Source organism: Athene cunicularia (assembly GCF_003259725.1).
Source record: "Athene cunicularia isolate RWA chromosome 1 unlocalized genomic scaffold, athCun1 chr1_part1, whole genome shotgun sequence".
NCBI classification, from domain to species: domain Eukaryota; kingdom Metazoa; phylum Chordata; class Aves; order Strigiformes; family Strigidae; genus Athene; species Athene cunicularia.
The window spans coordinates 13,080,452-13,099,610 of NW_020799091.1; the positions used below are offsets into that span (position 1 = coordinate 13,080,452).

A 19,159-nucleotide genomic window follows, 5' to 3' on the forward strand; every position below is an offset into this window, starting at 1 on the left:
AAGCCTCAATCTGCACAGATTCTTTTTTTTTTTTGAGGAAAAATGGTGTTTTTGTTAATCAAGAAAAATGATCACATTATTTGATTGTCTGACACATAATAGCCATGCTAGGAGCTGGAACTGTGTATCATTCAGTAACTGTTGGCTCAAGAAAGTAGAACTTCTCTAAAGCTGTGACTAATCTGAATAAGCTTTTAAGGATAAGATCTGTATTTTAAACACAACACGGATTTCTGAAGTTGCTATTTACAGAAAGTGTTACAGTCTTTTTGACATTGTTTGCCTTTTCCAAGTGTCTGTGATTTCATCCTAGCAGAGTAACTGAGTAGAAGACTGATTATCTTTTGGCAGGAAGAAAGTTACTTTATTAGGACCACACAGTGAAAATTTCAGATTATCTAAAGCAATCAAATTTCTATGGAAATGGTTGTGGGAAGATTAGATTCCTACTTGGGGGTGGGGGGGCTGAATGCCAATTTATAACCATTAACAGGGAAACTGTAATGTAAAGTAATTGCAGTGACAGGAATTGGCAATGAAAGGAAATTAATAAATGCATAATAAGGCAAAAATAATTCTTTCTATATGATTTTCTGTTTCCAAAAGCTAGGCACAACCTGACAGGAGTCAATGGAAGTGTTTTCACAGTGGAGCATTCTGCGTCTTGCAATACTGGTTGTTGAAATGCGTCTGCCAGGATTCTCTGGTACTTTGCTGGTGTGTTCTCCTTCCCCAAAGCCAAAGCCAGTTACTTGCCCAGATCCTGATTTTGCTGGGAAGTGAATTGCTATATCAGGGCTTTCATCAATAGAAGCTTTCAACCCAGGGATGAGCTTGCAAAATGTTCTGTTGATGTGGCTCAACAGATTTGTTCAGAGGCCCAGACCCTGTCTGAAGTGTGTGACATCTTTTAATTAGCCTTGCAATGCCTACTGTCCATTCCTAGTTATATAAGTATGGGAGTGAATAACATCATGCTTCAGCCCTGCAAAGCCAGTTAATTCCCACATGACTTCTCTCAGTGCTGTATGTTTCCTGTGAATATGTTCTTCCACGGTGTTTGAAGCAGGATTCTTTTTTCCAGGATATTTAATTTGCCTTGCAGCTGCGTTGAGTGAGACAGGCAGTAGTTGTGTTTCAGTCACTTTAAGTCTGTCAATATATGAAGTGAGGTCTCCTGGTGTGGCACGGAGGCTGCCTAAACATGATAGCATTGAGTGAAGAGCCATATTCAGCTCCACATGGAGTTAGACTGGCAATGACTAGCAAAAGGACTAGCAGTGATTGATGATATCAGTAGTAACTACTTCAATAATACAAATGTCTCTTAAATGAACTGTGAGGTATTTAATATATTGTTGCTGTATATAACAATAAATCTTAAATGCAAAGAAAAAACTTTTGTATGTGAAAAAGAAGGAAGAGATGTGTCCACACTTCTGTATCAGTGACTCCAGGAAGCCTTTGTGATTTCTGTATGTGCCAGCAGCCATGTATATGCTCTATAAGCTATCAAAACTTCCAACTGCTGCTTCTGGGTGTATGCACTGCAATTCTGCCTGATTGTGGGCAAGTCATCCAACAGTTTTGCCCCCCTGTTAATTTTGATCTGCCTTACTTAGAAACCCTTTGGATAGTGATTATGTTTTGTTAAGTGCCTTGGAGAAAGTGCTGAGTCTCAGATTGCTAGATGTTGCCTGAAAGTAAGGCAGAGCAAGAGGACCCCTTTGGCTTAACTGCAAACTTTTGAGTTTGCCAAAACCAAAAGAGAAGCATAACAGAGATGGAAAAGAGAACTATAAGGGCACTGCCAGGGTTTGCAGAGATACAGTTAGAAAAGCAAAAGCTCAGCTTAAATTGAAATTGGCCAGAGATGTCAAAAACTACAAGAAAGAGTTCTTCAGGTATGTAAACAACAATCAGAAACAGAAGGAAAATATTGTCCTGGCTGTTAAACAAGAGAGCTGAATTAGTTACCAACAAAAGTGAAAAGTCAGAGATTCTCAACACTTTCTTCACCTATGTCTTTACCAGCACTAGTGGGCCCCAGGCCCTGGGAACAAAAATCCAGGTCAGTGCAGACAGACCCATTGTCAGTGAAGGAAGAGTTGGTATGTGAACTGTTACAGGAGCTTGACCCCTACAAATCGATGGCCCCTGATGTTATCCACCCGCGGGTGTTTGGAGAGCAGGCTGATGTTGTTGTGAGGCTTCTCTCCATAATCTTTGAGAAGTCGTGGAGGATGGGGAATGTCTCAGAAGACTGGAAGAATGACACCCCATCTACAAGAAGCACTTATAGGAGGATCCAGGAAATTACAGCCCCATCAGTCTTACTTCAGTCCCTGGGAAAGTTACGAAACAAACCCTCCTGGGGCCTAAGACAAGTCAAGTGAAGCATGTGGTAGGAAAAGCCAGCATGGATTCACTAAAGGAAAATTATGCTTGACAAACCTGATCACCTTCTGTAACAAAAGTAACCTGCTCAGTTGTTGCGGATTGAGCAGTGGACATTGTCTACCTGGATTTCTTCAAGGCTTTTAATAGTTACCTACAGCCTCCTCCTAGAGAAACCGATGTGTTACGGTCTAGACAAGTGGTCTGTGCGGTGGGTTTGAAACTTGCAGACAGGCCCTACCCAGAGGGTGGTGGTAAATAGCTCTTGTTCAAACTGGCAACCTGCCACAAGTGGGATCCTCCAGCAAGCAATATTGGGCTCAATGCGGTTTAATATTTTCATAAGTGATCTGCGTGGTGGGACCTTGATGAAATTTGCTGACAATACCAAACTGAGTGGGGAAGTGGACAATTCAGAAGGGAGAGTCACCCTGTGGGAAGACCTGAACAGGCTGGAAGAGTGGGCTAACAAGAACTTCATCAAGTTCAGCAAGGACAAGTGTAAGGTCTTGCACCTGGGAAAACATAATCCAGGAGTGCAGCACAGGCTGGGATCTACCCAGCTGGGGAGCAGCTCTGTGGAAAGGGGCCTGGGGGGCCTGGTGGACAACAAGCTCAGTATGAGTGAACAGTGTGCTGCAGGAGTGAAGAAAGCCAACAGGATGCTGGGCTGCATCAAGGGCATCACCAGCAGAGAGAAAGAAGTCAGTATCCCACTCTGCTCAGAGCTTGTCAGGTCACACCTACAATAATGTGTTCAGTTTTGGTCCCTGCTGTAAAAAAAAAGATGCAGGAAGGTTGGAGAGGGTCCAGAGGAGGGCCACAAAGATGATCGAGGGACTGGGAAACCTGTAATACGAGGAAAGGCTGAGAGAATTAGGTTTGTTCAGCTTGGAAAAGAGAAGGGGTAGGGGAGACCTTATCACCATGTCGCAGTATTTAAAGGGCGGCTACAAAGAAGATGGAGACTCCCTGTTTACAGAAAGTCACGTGGAAAAGAGAAGGGGTAATGGGTACAAGTTACTCCTGAGGAGATTCCAATAGGACAGAAGGAAAATTTTTCACAGTGAGAACAATTCATGATTAGAATAATCTTCCCAGAGAAGTGGTGGATTCCCCAACTTTGGACACTTTTAAGATTCAGCTGGACAGGGTACAAAGCCATCTGGTGTAGACGGTGATTTTGCCAAGAAAGGTTGGACCAGATGATCCTTGAGGTCCCTTCCAACCTGGTATTCTATGGTTCTATGATATTTTGGGGAAATGTCCACTTGGAGAATAATGTTGCTTTGTAGTGTGTTCCAGTCAAACTGATGGAACAATGCTTAAGCAGTGAAAGCACAGTGAATGCAGTGAGAACACTCCTCCTCATCCTCTGTGCCTGATTTTTATTTTTAAATGTAGCACATTTTGATCACTTCATCATCGAGCACGCCAAGTGTTGTCTTTTCTGTCTTGGACTTTGTTACATTAGGATGTCAGAGAGAGTCTCAACTTTTGCTGAAACTTTGCCCTAGTGAGAGATGTGGTGATTCTGTGATGTTTCGAATTGTGATGTTAAGTTTGGGAGGAAGTAAAATGTGTTTGTTTAAGTGGATATATTCTATGTATTTATTATTGCATCCTTTTGGGAAGTTTTCGTGCTCGGCCAACAATGTAACTTACCATTTATTGTTAAGGGAGAGTCACAAGAGCTGTATTCATTCACATTTGGCTTAGGTACATGTTAGCTTTGCCCAGACCTCCAAATCTGCCAAAGCCCAAATGTGGAATGTGATGAGTATGGTAAAGACTGGACTGGTGAGGAGAAAAAAAAGCCATTCATGCAGAAAACTTAAGATTTTGCCTGTAGTTAGTATAATAGAATATTACAATGTGTTTTATTATGCTTTATTTCTGATGTGTTAGCAGTTTTTAGTTTCTTCTGATTTTTCTGCAGTAAAGTCGATTTAGTTGGTTATTCTTCATGTCCCTAAAAGGCACTTGGTGAAATCACGCTACCTTTTTTTGGTGAGAGGCCCAGTGGCATGGCTGGCATTTGTATTCCGCTACATGTGTGTTTCTAGCCCATATGACAAGGGTGGTCGCTGCTGGGAATGGTCTTCATAGAGGGGTTCCCAGGACTGGATTTATACTAAATAAACAAGAGGTAATGAGGGGAAAACTGTGAATCATTAGGAACCCTGGTTTAGGTTAAAGTGATAAAAATAGCTGCAGGACATCTTAAATTAGTTTAAAAACTAGAAAAGTGAAGGAATCCAATTCAGAGAATTTTCTTTTTAGAGTTCTCTGCCTTAGTCTCCTCTGTTCAGTGTAACTAGGTATATAATCCAGAGAGATAGCTGAAAAGATTCAGCTGTCAAAGATTCAGAGTCTGTAAACACAGGGTTTTTTAGGCAGTGCGGTCAGTACTATGTTTGTCTTCTCTGTTCTGCCAAAACATGTTCCTGGAAATCTCCGTTTTCAATTCTGGTTTTAGGCAAGATGAAAGAAATGGGGGTAAAATACCAGAAAACCCTTCTGTATATTGCAGATAAACATACTACATCATTCATTACAATTGCTTTAGTTATTAATGAAAATACTCCATAATAGACTAGTGAACATGTGTGTTGTATGTTTTATGTAAAGAAGACATACTTGGCTCCTACACATATGCTCTTACCAGGATGTTATGTACACGAATTTTTCAGCCTTGCACATGGGCAGAGTTACTGAGTTCACTATCTGCAAATACTCTGTATTAAAAAGATACGCTTTATGTTTAACTTTGCAGATCCAGAATGCTAATGATGTGCTAATAGCACCGCTGGAGAAGTTTCGTAAAGAGCAAATAGGAGCAGCAAAAGTAAGTAGCTGTGGAAACAGTTCTTTTTCATTTCATGTTTATTTGAATTTATCAGTGTGTTTTGAAGGCTGGACTGAAAACAGGCGTTTTTTTGATTCAAACATACTTGATGCCGTCCTCATTAATGTGTTAGTAAATTATACTGGATTCTTTGCTTCAGAAGATGAGATGATTTAGAAATGGGGTTTAAAGACTGATTGTATGCATAGGGTACAACTCTTGCTACTGTTTCACATTCTTACTGTCTGGAGTTGTGTTCATCTTCTGATGTCTGGGTTTATGTTACATTGCATTTTGGGTTAACCCAGAACTGCACAGAGGGTTCAGACAGATGCTGTGGGTGTGGTGGCTCTCATGTGACTGTTGTATAAAGACCAAAAGAAGTCAGTGGGCTTTAGGCATGCTCTCTTTCCATCTCTGCTTTCTCTCTCCACTTTACATGGCTGATGCAGTGCAGTGATTCATATTCATTTTGCCAGAGTATTCGTATCGCCCAGAGATTTCTCCACGGTGGACATGCTCCAGTTAAAGTGATTTAAGCCAGTTCTTTGGTGCTAGGTCTCTACATCTGTGTTAGAGAAACAGTGCAGGTTATCTATACCAAGGTTCAGTAATGAGCTCAGGAAATCAGATGTGTTGAAGAAAAAGATGTTGACATGAATTGTTAGTCTGGAAGAGCTGATCTTGGTTCAGTCTGATCTTGGAGTCTTGAGTGGTTATCAGTGACTGCTTTAATCACAATCTCAGAGATGCATATAGGCTGCAGTAGTCAATTAGAGGTATAGTTAGTTCCTTCTGTCTATATAAATATGCTAATTCTGAAGCATTTTCCTTCTTGTATCAGTGCTCATAAAGTTTTCTGGGAAATTTTCCATTTTTAAGGTTAAAAGGGTAAGAAAAAAATATCTGTTTGAGTACAGCACAAGCACAACCTCAGCTACATCAAACAACCTCAGAAGAAGAGCAGAGCTATTGGAAAGAGAGACTGAAGGTTTATACTTTTTGTACTGTTGTTGCACATGTGTAGCAAACAGATGAGACTGCTTCCGCACAGGAACTGAGTAAATGTTTGAGAAGAATTTTTGCTGTGAACTTGAGGTCAGGTTTCTCTGAAATGGATGTTCTTTACCCTCTTACTTGATATGTTTTTGTGTACAACTGCATTCTTCATTTGTCCCACCCCAGGCTGCTGTGAGATGCAGGTCTGAGAGTTTATTTACTGTGCTGCAGAATTCAGAATTTAATTCAAACACAAAATTATCTTTCAGTTTTAGTTGCGTTGTTCAGTTCTTAGTGTTACCATTTAATTTTGTATTCATATAGTTTAAGGGATATCATTCTTCTCTGCAGAGAACCCTTTTTGAAAGCCTAACCTGCTGTACTATTGGCTGACCTGGTACATCTGAGAGATGATCCATGGGCAATAGTTTACAGGGCTCTCTGCAGAATTTTATAAGACGCACATATCCCCTTTAAATACATCACTCAGTAAATGTCAACACATATTTAATGATCTAATTGCAGATGACTCCTTTGTTTTTTGAATCATCAGGTATTTAAAGGCAGAGCACTACAGGACAGGTTGAATCCTTTCTGTTTGGCATATCACAATGACTGGTTTCTTTTCCATATCTCTTCACGACAAAATATGGGCATTTGCCCATCTTCTATAATTTGTGGAAACAATGATTGTTTAGACTTGTCTGTGGTGACACAACAGTGTACTGAGTGAGTTCAGGAGAGAGCCTGACTCAGCTAACCCTTACTCCAGTGTCTAATGCATTTTATTATGCAGCGCTATGTGTGTTTTGGGCAGTCCAGGATACTGGACACATTGATATCAGATAGAGAGTTCTTCTAGCTCACTGTTTTATAAAACATCAAATAAACTTGTCTTTTCTTGCACTTGCACTGCTCATGGAGTTCAGCTGTCAAGCTCAAAAATAAGATTCAGACCACCTGCACTTTCTTTTTTTTTTTTTTTTTTTTTTTTACACTGCTCATGGAGTTAAAAAGTCAAACTCAGAAAGAAGAGATTCAGACCACCTGCATAACCCAGATTGCGACACAAACATTCGCCTCTAAATTTATTTTTATCAGTGGAAGCAATTACAGTTGGCCTTTAACTAAATTGAATTAACACAAAGAAGTGAGAGCTTAATTATATTTAATACTGTTTTCCTAGTAATTACAAAATAGCAATGTGTGATCTAGGAATAATGAGACCAGTATGAAATTTGGGTTTTCTGAAACTCATTGTTAGTAAGGTAAAGTAAAGCATGTGGTCAGATCACTTACCTCCACTTCTGTTCACTGGGCACAACCCTTGAGCGTTTATGAACTCTTGTAAATATGGGATGAGTTGAACTTGCTAGTTAGTTATCTGCAGTTAATGAAGATTTGCACAGAGGTTTGGATCTTTGAACTCTTCTGGGGTGATCTGAACTGATAACCAAACAAAAAACATAGATGCTTTCTTGTTGCTTGGATTTCATCAGCAAGTTTCACAGGACACTGAGAACATCACTTCTTATTTAAGGTCTTCTCTAAATACATCAGCTGTATGGACCATGTATCAACCATTACTTTTTGCTCTGAAATACCAGGTTTGAGCTGTTTTTTCCCCTAGTATTAACTTAAAAGAGCATATAGATTCATATTCATATCAAATCCAAACTCACTCCTGGTTCTCTGTCATCCCTCTCCCCCCTCAAAAACAACACAAAACATTAGTGGGTATGTGTTCCTTTCTGAAGAGACGTTGAGATGGTGCAGACTCCACAGGAGAGCTGACAGTTATGTCATATTACGTATTTCTAGAGCTGTGAATTTACAGTTAATTTATGTCAACATAAACTGACATTTTAAGAGATTAGATATAGAAGCACAAGTTTAATTGTATATGCCTTTTGCACTGGCAATTTCAGCAGTAGCTAGAGGTGCAGGCAGCTGGTCTTTTGATCAGCCTTACATTGTGAGAGCGTATTTTATAAGCAGTGGCGAGTGTTGGAGTCTCTCTTCTGATTGGACTTTGTATTTATTAATTTCAGTACTCCATTAAGCTGTGTTTCAAAATTTTTTTGAGGTAAAAGAATTATTAGATAGTTGTGTTAATAGGAAATTATACTAGGTATTGCTGTCAGATTTTGGTGAGGGGAAGATTATGAGAGTGCATGCTTACACGTGCTTGCTGGACTTTTTTCTTTTTCTAAAACAGCCAATCAAATTCAGCTGGAGATAAAAACAAAGAATCCCCTCCCACTGCCCAACCATACTTGCACAGAAAAAAAAAAAAAAAAAGAGAAAATGTTATAAATTAATGATAGTTTTCTACTATGACAATCACCATTTTATTTCAATAATAAATAACTTTGGAAGATGTTGACTTTCATGATGAACTATGTAGGACTATCCTGTTGTGTTTAATATAGAGAATGAGGATATTTTATTCTTTCTTCAAAACTATATCAAGCTTTGACAAAAAATATAATCACAGAAATCAAAGAGAATATGGAGGATAAAATACATCCTGTTGATGTTACAAAGCTATATTTCAAATATAAGGACAGCATAAACCCCAAGTGCGAAGTTCAAGTGTTTTTGGAACGTCACAAGAATAACATTAAAGACCAATTCTTCACATGCACTTCAAAAACTTGGAGGTACCCAACAAATCTGAGAAACATTCCCCATAAAACATTAGTGTTTGTAATCAAAACAGCAATAGACAAATCTACATCACTCGCTCTTCTCAATTTATACTATTCACCCTTCTGTTTTTATTGCACATATTTCAGTTCTTCCTTTTCTGTACACACTCAGTTTATATAAAGCCGAGTTCTCTCCAGAGACTACACAAACCCAGCTTTGCATTGGATAGTCTGTTGATTTACTCCATCTGAGTTTAAAAAAAAAAGACCTCTGCAATTATTGTAGAAACGCGAGCAAAAGCCGGGTGAGGTAACTGGGAAAGGATTTCAGGCACGAAGCATTTTGCCTTATTTGGTAAATGTGGTTTGCAAGTCCCCAGCTGGTAACTTTGGTGAGATCATTGTGTGATGTGTTATGTACAATAAGGCCAAACTTTAATGCTTCTTTTTATCCACTGAGTACAGTATTTAGCAATATTTGTTCCAATGTTCGTTGACCTTTAGTACAACTTAAATCAGATCAAAGACAACAGAAGCAATTTTGGGTTTAAGACTTAAAAGAAGTTTTGTTTCCTCCTTACAATTCCATCTGTTCATTTCATAAAATGATTTATTTTGGCCAGAAGGATTATTTTTATTATTATTTACTTCCATTCATTCATTCATAGCTGTGAATTCCTTTCTACTTGGGAAACAAATCCATGTCCACTGCTGGGATTAATTTTCCTGCATCTATGGTCACATCTATACTCACATGATGTAGGCATGCTGCAGCTGGCACACACTGTTTGTGTTTTATTTGGATTGTCTGGTAGTTGAGGAGCAAAAAAACAAACAAAAAAATCCCTGTTTTTAAAAGTCTGTCAGAAAACTGTCAAGGCAGAGTTTTAGATAGATAGCTATAATCAGTTAGAAATGCCAGAATGCCCATTTTGGTGCTGGTTTCCTTGGTATCTAATCAAATTATAGCACTTGTCCTTTAGCTGAGAAAAATGAATGACCTTGCTCTAGTAGGTACAGTGGGAAGTGTTTCAGTATAAGCAGCATCTGTTACTCAAGGTTTGGTACTTGTGTCCACTAGTTTGGGGATATTTTAATGTCAGTCTGAACCATAGGAGGGGAGAGGGCCAGAGGAAGGAAGCAGAAATAGATACCAGGACAGGATAACTGATGGCCAAATGTTTTGAGTTAAAATGCAATACACTTTCCCCAAAATGGTTACTAACAGAGTTACCTGATATCTTTTGTGATAAGATAACTTATTCTTTAGGCAACGAAATGCAGTGGATCAAACCTATTTCTATTTCAGCAAGGCCTTTAAAGCACTCTGCATGAGACATTATCATTTAGTTTAGATGGGAGTTAGTATAAGAAACCTGATCTGTCTAACGAACTGGCTAATGGGGAAAGGGCAGTGAGTTTTGTTTACGGGAGAGATTGTCTGGTTCGAGAGAAGTTGCTAATTAGAAGATCCCAAGGGGCAATTTGAGATTGGTCTGTTGTTTTATTTTCATTAATGATGAGGTTAAAAATAAATCTGGTGGTGCTGACACAGCTTGGGGTTGCCATACGTTGGGGGTATTGCCAAGATAGAGGAGGAGGAGGACTGGAGGATTGGGAAGTGTAAAATGAAATGACTGAGCATGAGGAACTGGGGCTACTCAATGGACATAACACATTGCAAACCAAATAATCTGCTGTACCAATAAAAAGGTCAAGTGGCAATCTCTTTAGATATTGTAGGTTTTTAGGGATCTATCTCTGGTAGAAAGAGAAGTACAAATTTCCTTCAGGTTTTCTTTTACTTACATAAATCCTCAAGTTTTGGATTAAGCTTGTGGACTTTGAAATCAGAGTTGTAAATTGCATTTTAAATGCATTTAATTCCAAGGTGTTGGTCCTTGACCATTTTTATCTGAAAATTATTCAGAATCTGATATTTTATTTAAACTAATATTGATGCATGCAAGAAAGAAGAAATTAGGAGTCAAGCTTAAAAAAAAATGGTTTTATAATGATAAATTTTGTTTGTGACAGGTGTAAAAAAAGCTGAAAATTTGAAAATTTCTTCAGATTAAATAGTGTTTAAAATGTTTTTTATTGCATCTTGATATTTGTTGTTTCCCTCTGGATTTCAGTGTCTGTGTATAGAGTCTTCTGTGAATTGACCCAGATCCTAAAATTTGGAGGAGCTGGATTGTGCTTTATTGACTGCAGCTGTCCACTTTTCCCTTTATAATTTGCATTTAATGAAAATGTATACTATAGAAATTATTTTTAGAATAGATCAAACATATTTTCACTTCAAAATACAGCTATTCAAATATACTTACAAAAATAGGAAGCTGTGAAAGACCTGCATCAATGTTGTAATCTCTATTAAAATTACTTTTTAAAATGTAGAAAATCATTTTAGTGCTATGGTATGAGTAGCCACTGCTTCTTTTATGCTTCTGTATGTGGAATATTTGGGAATTTTCAAAAACCGTGGTGAAGAGCTCAGTGTGCACTGCACACACTTAATCTTTTCAGGCAGTCTTATTTTCTGCTGCAGAAACCCATACAATTAAGTTGGGAGATATCTCTGGCTGAGCACCTGGACCCAGAGGTTTTTTGAAGAGACTAATCTATTTGGGACAGCTCTTTTCATTGTGCAAATGGAGCAAAATTATTTTCTCACTGCAGTTTACTTCTGTTCAATAATTGTTTCATTCAAAGTTGAGAAACTTTTAGGAAGTTAGCAGGGGGGAAAAAAAAAAAAAGAACAATCCTAAAAGGTTGTTTCACTCCTAGTGTATTCCTTTAAAAAAACAGAGCAAATACTCAAATCTCGTAACTAAAAGATTATGGACACAGTGATTAAAAACTCTTGGTTCAGTCCAGTAACTCCAGGTGTTCATTAGTAAACTATTTAATATTATGTGCAAAGTCTTAATAAATTCTGTTGAATGCATTCTTTCTTTTAAAAGTTAGTATGACTAACTGGCTGACTGACTAAAACCAGTTTCGGCACTTTAATAAAATTCAAATTTGCATGCAGAAGAAAACAGATATAAATTAAGGGTATATAAAATAGTCCTCTATTGTAAATAGGAAATGTAACTTAGTGTGTTCTGCCATAACATATAAGAATTAAGGTTTATAATAAATGCATTAATCACTTGAATTGCATAAGCGAATATGCAGTTTTGCCTTTTGTTGGCAAAAAGAACCATCTAATTTTTAAAAAAATCTACGGTTAGTAAAACAAAAAACTTAGGTAGCAATTTTTAGCCCTTTACTGCAAAACAACAAAAGAACATAAAATTTCAAGAAAACATGCACATTTGCTAATTAAAATAAGGCTTTTTTTCTTGCTAATTTAAATCAGTGCACTGTAATCAGTGTCACAGGAAGGATTCAGGAGGTTGCATCCTGACCCCGCACAGCTGCTAGAATCCTGCTGGACTCCTGAGCCATGATTAGAAGTATGAGCAAGGACATTCACCTCCAAACTTAATTTACAGTTCATGTGGGAACTGAACTTCTTCTTGAATGCTTCGAGGCACGGAGGATTTGTCAAATATTCTCAATTTAAAAAAAAGAAAGAATGAAAAAGAAAATAAAGTATTGTCTCCGTAGGATACAGTAGCTCTACTTGTCTCTTATGTCCTTTCTAGCCTTGCTCTCAGCGGCACTGTGGAGAGGATTACATTCCACGCATGAAAAACAGGTATCGAGGTTGTTGATGAGACTTTTCAAGAGTCTGAAGGAGGATTTAAGAGAAATACAGGAAGTGGCCAATTGCCTGTGGCACAGAGCAGGACAGGACTTGGAAGAAGCAGAGGGTTTAGTATTCTGCTCCCTGCACAAGGTGTCTTGTCTTCATTCAGCTAGCCAAAGGCACCCTGCCCCACCCCTTGCTCAAAAAAAGACTCCACCCCGAATTTTGGCATCCTTTATCAAAGCAAATTCATCATGTTTTCAGAAAGGCAGCTGCATTCTCTAATCCTACAGGGATTACTTCAGAGTTGTGCTCATGGATGTGGCATAGTGCCACAGCTGTACCAAACACTTAACACTTAAATCAAGATGCTTTTTACATGGGTATAAATTAACAGATTTTTATTGTGTTACATGTTGGGGTTTTCTTCAGCAATCTTGGGGAAAACTAAGTTCTCTTTCTCCATTGCTTCCCTTTCTTCTGTGGTATATTTAACAGCATAAATATAGATCTGTTATGTTTGGGCATTAGTCAGATGATGTTGAGTCGGTGGGTCTTCATTTCACACCTATGGCAGAGTTGCATTTTGCATTCTAAATAGAAAATCATTTGATTGGGAAACGTGTCTGTATTGCCAAGTTAGTTTCACACTTGGTTTCCCTTGTTCAATATCTTGTTTTATCTATGCAGCAGGTTCTGCAGGGACCTGGAAATACACAAACTTGCCCTCTCTTACCACTGTAGCAATTTTGCTTTTGGCAAAGCAACTATCAAATAGCTCTATTCCAAAGTGTAGTGGGTGATAGTATCTGCAAAGTACCATTTCTGTACTGTAACAAAAGATGAGCATCATCACTTAAAACTTTAATGTGACTTGGTGTAGATACAGGAGCACCAAGAGCTCCATCTTTCTACCAAATGAACCAGCTGCATTATTTCAGGATTTTTCAGCCTACAGTAGGCACCACAGAACCATTTGTTCCTGTGGAGCTTGCCAAGAAAGAATGGTCTCAGATGGTTGTTCTGATGAGGAGATCATCCCTTCGTAAGTAGTAAACTGAGAGCACTGGTTGAGCTTAACAGCGCCACTGGGGAGGCATGACTCTTCACCCCAAAGCGATAGTTTGTGTTCCTTTATCAGTGTTGTAAGAGGGACTCTGAAAATAGATGCTTTCAGAACAAAACAACTTCTGACATTAATCCCAACTGTTTCCTTTTTTTTTGTGTGTGTGTGTCTGTAAACAGCACAACTTCCAGTTGTGTTTATGAATCTAAAAACTTTCTCATAGCATGCTTCAAGTTCTTCCTCAGATCAGCACTGTGGTCCCATAGCGATGACATGGAAAGTGGTGTGGGACTGTGAGCTGTGCTGAACGTGCTGCTGGCACACTGAGATCAGCAATGTCATCTGCTTGGTTGACATAGATGGGACAGAGATTCCCAAAGAGTGTTTTTAAAAAGAAGTTGCTACTTAATATATTTTTATCTTCTGCTTTTAAAATAAAGCAGTAAGTATGTGATGTTATAAGCTAGTCTGTCAGAATTGTTTTATTTAATGACATTTGCAGCTTTTTTGCATTTTCTTTGCTTTAAGCACACAAAGGGAAGAAGATAATTGCTAACTGTGCAAATGAAATGGCCTCTTCATACACATTTTTTGTTTACTAGCCTGCCAGGACATTCCTGAAGTACACTTCATTTGTGAGAGAATCTAGGAAAGGAGGCATGGAGAACCTGAAACAGCAGTGTGCCTCCATGGGGAGGAAAGAAAGGCAGTGTTGATGGAAGCAACGCAGACGAGGAGAGCAGCAACATCAGGCGCTGGATGCCAACAAGGCAGCTGCTCAGGGAGTGGGTGATGACCACTTAGGGAGGAGTTGAAGGAACAGACAAAGAGAAGCAGCAATGGCAAGAAAGGGCCAGTGGTGGAGGCTAAGGGAAGCTGTTGGCTAATGTAATGCAGTTTTAAAGCTGGATGTTCTTTTTGTAGTTGAGAAATTTACTGCTCTGACTTTTATGATGAAAACAAGCCTTACTGTCAAGTGCAGAGATCATGCTACAGAAGCTTTCGTTGCATGTAGAAGCCCAGCACTGCGCTTATACCCCACACCTATCTTTAGTATCTCTGTGCACTTATGTTAGTAACTGTAGAGCCAAGTCTATCTTTTCTGTCCTTTGTATGAAAACTAGAGAATCAAGACAAACAAACCTTTTCTGTTGGCACAGCATTGGAGAACATGTCAGTATGACTGCTGAACTTGAAAGGCCAACCTTCTAGCTGTCTAAACATGGGTGAGGAATTGAGAGACTTGTCCCTGCTTACTCCAGGTGCTGATGTGGAAGATTAGGCGAAAATTGGAGCTTCCTGTGTTCCCCTTCAGTATGATCCATTGTAAATGTTGCTTTTCTTCTATCTGCACAGTCCATGTGTAGCACTGTTTGCATCAGTCAGCTACAGCCCACCAGACCTCTGCAATAGTGTTGTTCATCTTTTCCTGTAAGTTTTTTTTTTTCTTTATGTTTGCCCCACTTTGTCATTTGAACTGAAATAAATTTGGGGTGTATGGAAATGAAACAGAAACAGTCAAAGACATTGTATTTTATTTTGTTTTAAATGAACTTTAGGAAGCTCTGTAAGCTTGTATTGGAACTAGATAATGGGAATAAAAATACAACTACTTTCTACTCATGTAGAGAAACTTTCCTCTTCTGATTTTATAACCGTTAATGTTAACAGGTTTCCATGGATAGTGTTGCCAGCTCAGTGGCTTCAGCATTCTGAATATTCTAAATCACAACACGTGTTATTGCTGATTGAATTTTGTTTTTGAAGAGTAGCATGGCCCAAGTCTGAGTTGGTCTCTTCTATCATGTAAGCGATGACTTAGGACTGGGTTGTATTTTCTGTTGTCATTTACTTTCTACTCAGCATATATAGCTATACTGATTTATAACAAGTATCTGCATTGCTTATGACATGAGCAGTTTATTTCGTGTGACTTTTGATGAAGTAGGCAGAGTTAACTGAAGCTTATTTCTGAATTCCTAAAGAGCATGGGTAACTTCCTTTTTAAACACATTTAAAGGCACAAGCTTTTGTACAGGAACAGGAGACTTTATTGCAGTTATCATAAAATTTTTCGAGTTCAGAAAACTATCCTAAACCTGCTCGAGAGAAGAGTTTAAAAATCAGTTTCTGCTGTTCTAGGTAGCTGCTTCATATTATTTAAACAGTAACATGTTAGTATGCTAAGCAAGGTATTGCAACAAAAATACTTCATATTTAGTAGACAGTAAAAACAATAAAACTACATTACGTGTGTAGACTTACCCATCCTGCTGTTTGGGCAGGGATTTAACAGATTCCCAGACATCTAGCAGCTACTCCTGGAATCAGCAAATGCCAAATAAACTCGAGACAGCTCTGCAGCTGAGGAGTCTAATGTGTCCTGCTTTGTGACCTGCCAGTACTGGCAATTTTGCATGTCTTCACAGCAGTGCTGGGAACTTTCAATATTTTTTTCCATTTCAAGAGAGAATTTTTTGGAGAGAAACAAATGACATCCTACAAACACATTTGTTCATTTAATAGTAGCTACTTCTTAATTTGAACAGAATTTTAAATCTCATAGAAATAGTGAAACTTTACTGCTTTTTTTATTAGTCTCCACTGGTAAGTACCTTCTGTCTGCACACATCTGATGGAATTACATAGGGAAGTATTAGGAAATGGCTGTAGGATTCTCCTCTTTCAGAAACACTTTTGAAAGTACCTGATACTTGGATCTGTCAAGGCATTAGAGAGGGGAAAAAACTTTCCTTGAGAAGTTTATCAGCCTGCAAGTAAATTACCTCTTGCAGAGTTATTCAGTGTTTTTCACAGATGTGAACTCCATCCTAAACTTAAATTAGTTTTGAGTTGTTTAAAGTATGTTTTAGTTTTATGCATATCTTGCCTGATTTTAACTGAGGTTATTTTTTAAACTGCCAGTTTTTAATAGCTGTCTTCATAGCTTTAAGGCTGCTAAACACTCTTGTATTCCAAGTTTATTGCCTTGTTATACTTCATAGTTGCAGTATGTTCTTTCTCTTATAACTATTTGTGTCTTACACCATATTCTTTTCTGGATATTCATGGCTTGCTTATGGTTGTTCTTTTTTAGTAAAAAAATTCATTTAAAGATTTGTAGTTGTTAGGATGTTTAATTTTCTACATGATGCAGGCCACTTCAACTTGAAAGTGTTTTCACTAACAGTTACAAGTTAACATAAGTAATCATTTATTACTATATTAACCCTATTTGATGCTGAACATTGTGAACTATAAGTGTTCCACTTCGTATTATTTGCTAACAATATGTAAATGATTCCCTTTAACCTCCCAGATTTCTCATAGATTTGGAGAAACCCTGGAGCCTCACAATAGGTTAAATTCTGATTGGAGGAGGAAGGAAGGAGTTTTAGATCCCCTTTTCCTTTTGGAAAATCTCTTTTGGCCTTATCTTGAACTTTGAGCATTGACATAACAAATCAAAATCTCTACCAAAAAGAAATTCCTCCCCCCAATCCAGACATCTATCAAAATGCAGTCTGATACCTGTGATAATTTCAATTTTATTAAAACCAAACAAACCCCATCTCCCACTCCCACCAACCACCTCCATGAGAATTCTAAGCAAAACCTCAGGCAAAATAAAATGGAAGGTGAATTTATTTCTTTTCTCCTCAGAAGTGTTGTGAAACTCTGAGATCTCACATTTTCCAGGAAATCCATAGGATCTGAGCTCAAACTAGTCTTCCCAAGACTAAGTCTAGTTTATTTTCTAGTTTACTTTTCTTTGTCCTACTACTTAGTAAAAGAGTATCCCCCAAATGTACAACCGTAAACAAGATTCCAGTAACTTTGTAGAAATGCATTTTGAATTTGTTTTTGGAAGGTAGTGAAAAAGGTGGCTTTGAAAAATATATCTGAAGTCTAAAATTCCAGCAATGAATCATCTCCAGTGTGTTATTATATCAACATTTTTGCAGTTGTCAAAGAGAAAGAAAGGGGATGTGGCTTTATTGATCTCAAGGGAGTTCAACATTGCCTTCAGTTTCTTCCACTGACAAATGTGTCTGACTTGATCTATATTCAAGTCTTACTATTGCATTTCTGTGCAAGTTTTTACAGTTTGTGCAGCTCAGCTTGAGTTGCTGAGAAAAATATGTACTAATTTTGGGTGGGGGGAAAAAAAGAAATCATAGCAGCCATGTTTCACAATGTTCACTTGTTTCTTAATTAAGTAAGGGATTCTCACTGAACATTTTTCTCCAAATAGTTTCTTTGCAGTGTTTTCTATTTTCATTTCCTTTCTTGATCCTTTTAAAATCACCTCTTACAAAACATGTTTATTTTATGGTTGCACAAGGATATTGTTACTGAAAATGAATCTGAATTAAATGTGCAGGGGTTTTTTTGTTTTAAAGATTAGCATGTTAATGTTTAAATGTGATTTCTGGGACAAACAGAGTAAAAGTATTTCAGGAAGGGACAGATATAAGATTTAGCTTTTAATTTTTAATTGATGTCTGGTCTTTTCACAGCCATAAAACAAGAGGTATAGGAGAACATCTTTTGAGTTATACTTCTGACTGTCACATCTGTAATTAGCGATACGTTGAGCAAAATATATTTCTGAGAACTTTCTCTTTTTGGAGATTGCCTTACAAGTTTAGACATAAAGCTATGGAGGAAAAGTAATCGGAGAGAACAAAACCAGGAATTAAACCTGGTTCCAGTATTACATGACTTGACTCTTTTGAGAAGATACTGGAAGCTAGTAAGACTCCATTACATACTAGAAGCTGAGCATTTGGTTAAGGGCTTTTCTAATGGAGTTGTTAGAAATTTGAAGCATTTAAAACTGTATATATTTTTTAACTGATTTAAGGCTTAGTGACCTGATGCACTGAGAATGGTTAAACAACTATAGAAACACATGTACAGTGTTTAAAGTCTGCACAACTTGGTCTGTACAAAAGGTATTGATGACTTACACATCAGTGTAAAATACATAGAGGATTATTATTTTGTATTTTCTCTTTTTCTGTGTTTAGATTTTTTAATTGCATCCTCTTAATTATCTCATGTGGCTTTTTATATGTTCTTGCTGATATTTTGACAGAAATGATTGATAAGTTTCCAGGGCAAAGAGGAAGAATGAGGATTACTTTCAGGAGGGATGTGCAAGGAAAAAAGGTATCTGGAGGCTGAAGAGAATAAGAGACACAGTGCAGATATCAGGAATAGCATCTTCCTAATGGCCATGTTATGCTCTGTGTCATGGCTGGTGCTGTCTGTTCTGGTAACAGTACAGTATGAGCTTTCTTATCCATCTTTTTTCTCCCTGGGGTTTGATCCAATGTGGAATCCAGAGGCAGAAGCAATCCTCTGTCTCCTAAGCAATCCTCTCCACCTAAAACTGAGGAGACAGTTTTGCATGGAAACTTTCTTTGTAAACCTCCTGGCATGTAGAAAAGCAGGACTCTCAGTCTCACAGGCACAGATTGCTGGGACCA

The 19,159-nt window shown here is 38.0% G+C and overlaps 1 protein-coding gene across 1 annotated transcript in view; it reads left to right on the top strand.

The window, feature by feature from the left end:
• The window catches only part of ARHGAP42 (Rho GTPase activating protein 42), a 140,260-nt gene that overhangs the window by 55,314 nt on the left and 65,787 nt on the right, over positions 1-19,159 (top strand). The window contains exon 4 of the mRNA XM_026854282.1: positions 5,174-5,245. Coding sequence (XP_026710083.1) covers positions 5,174-5,245 — 72 coding nt within the window. The remainder of the gene's footprint in view (positions 1-5,173; positions 5,246-19,159) is intronic.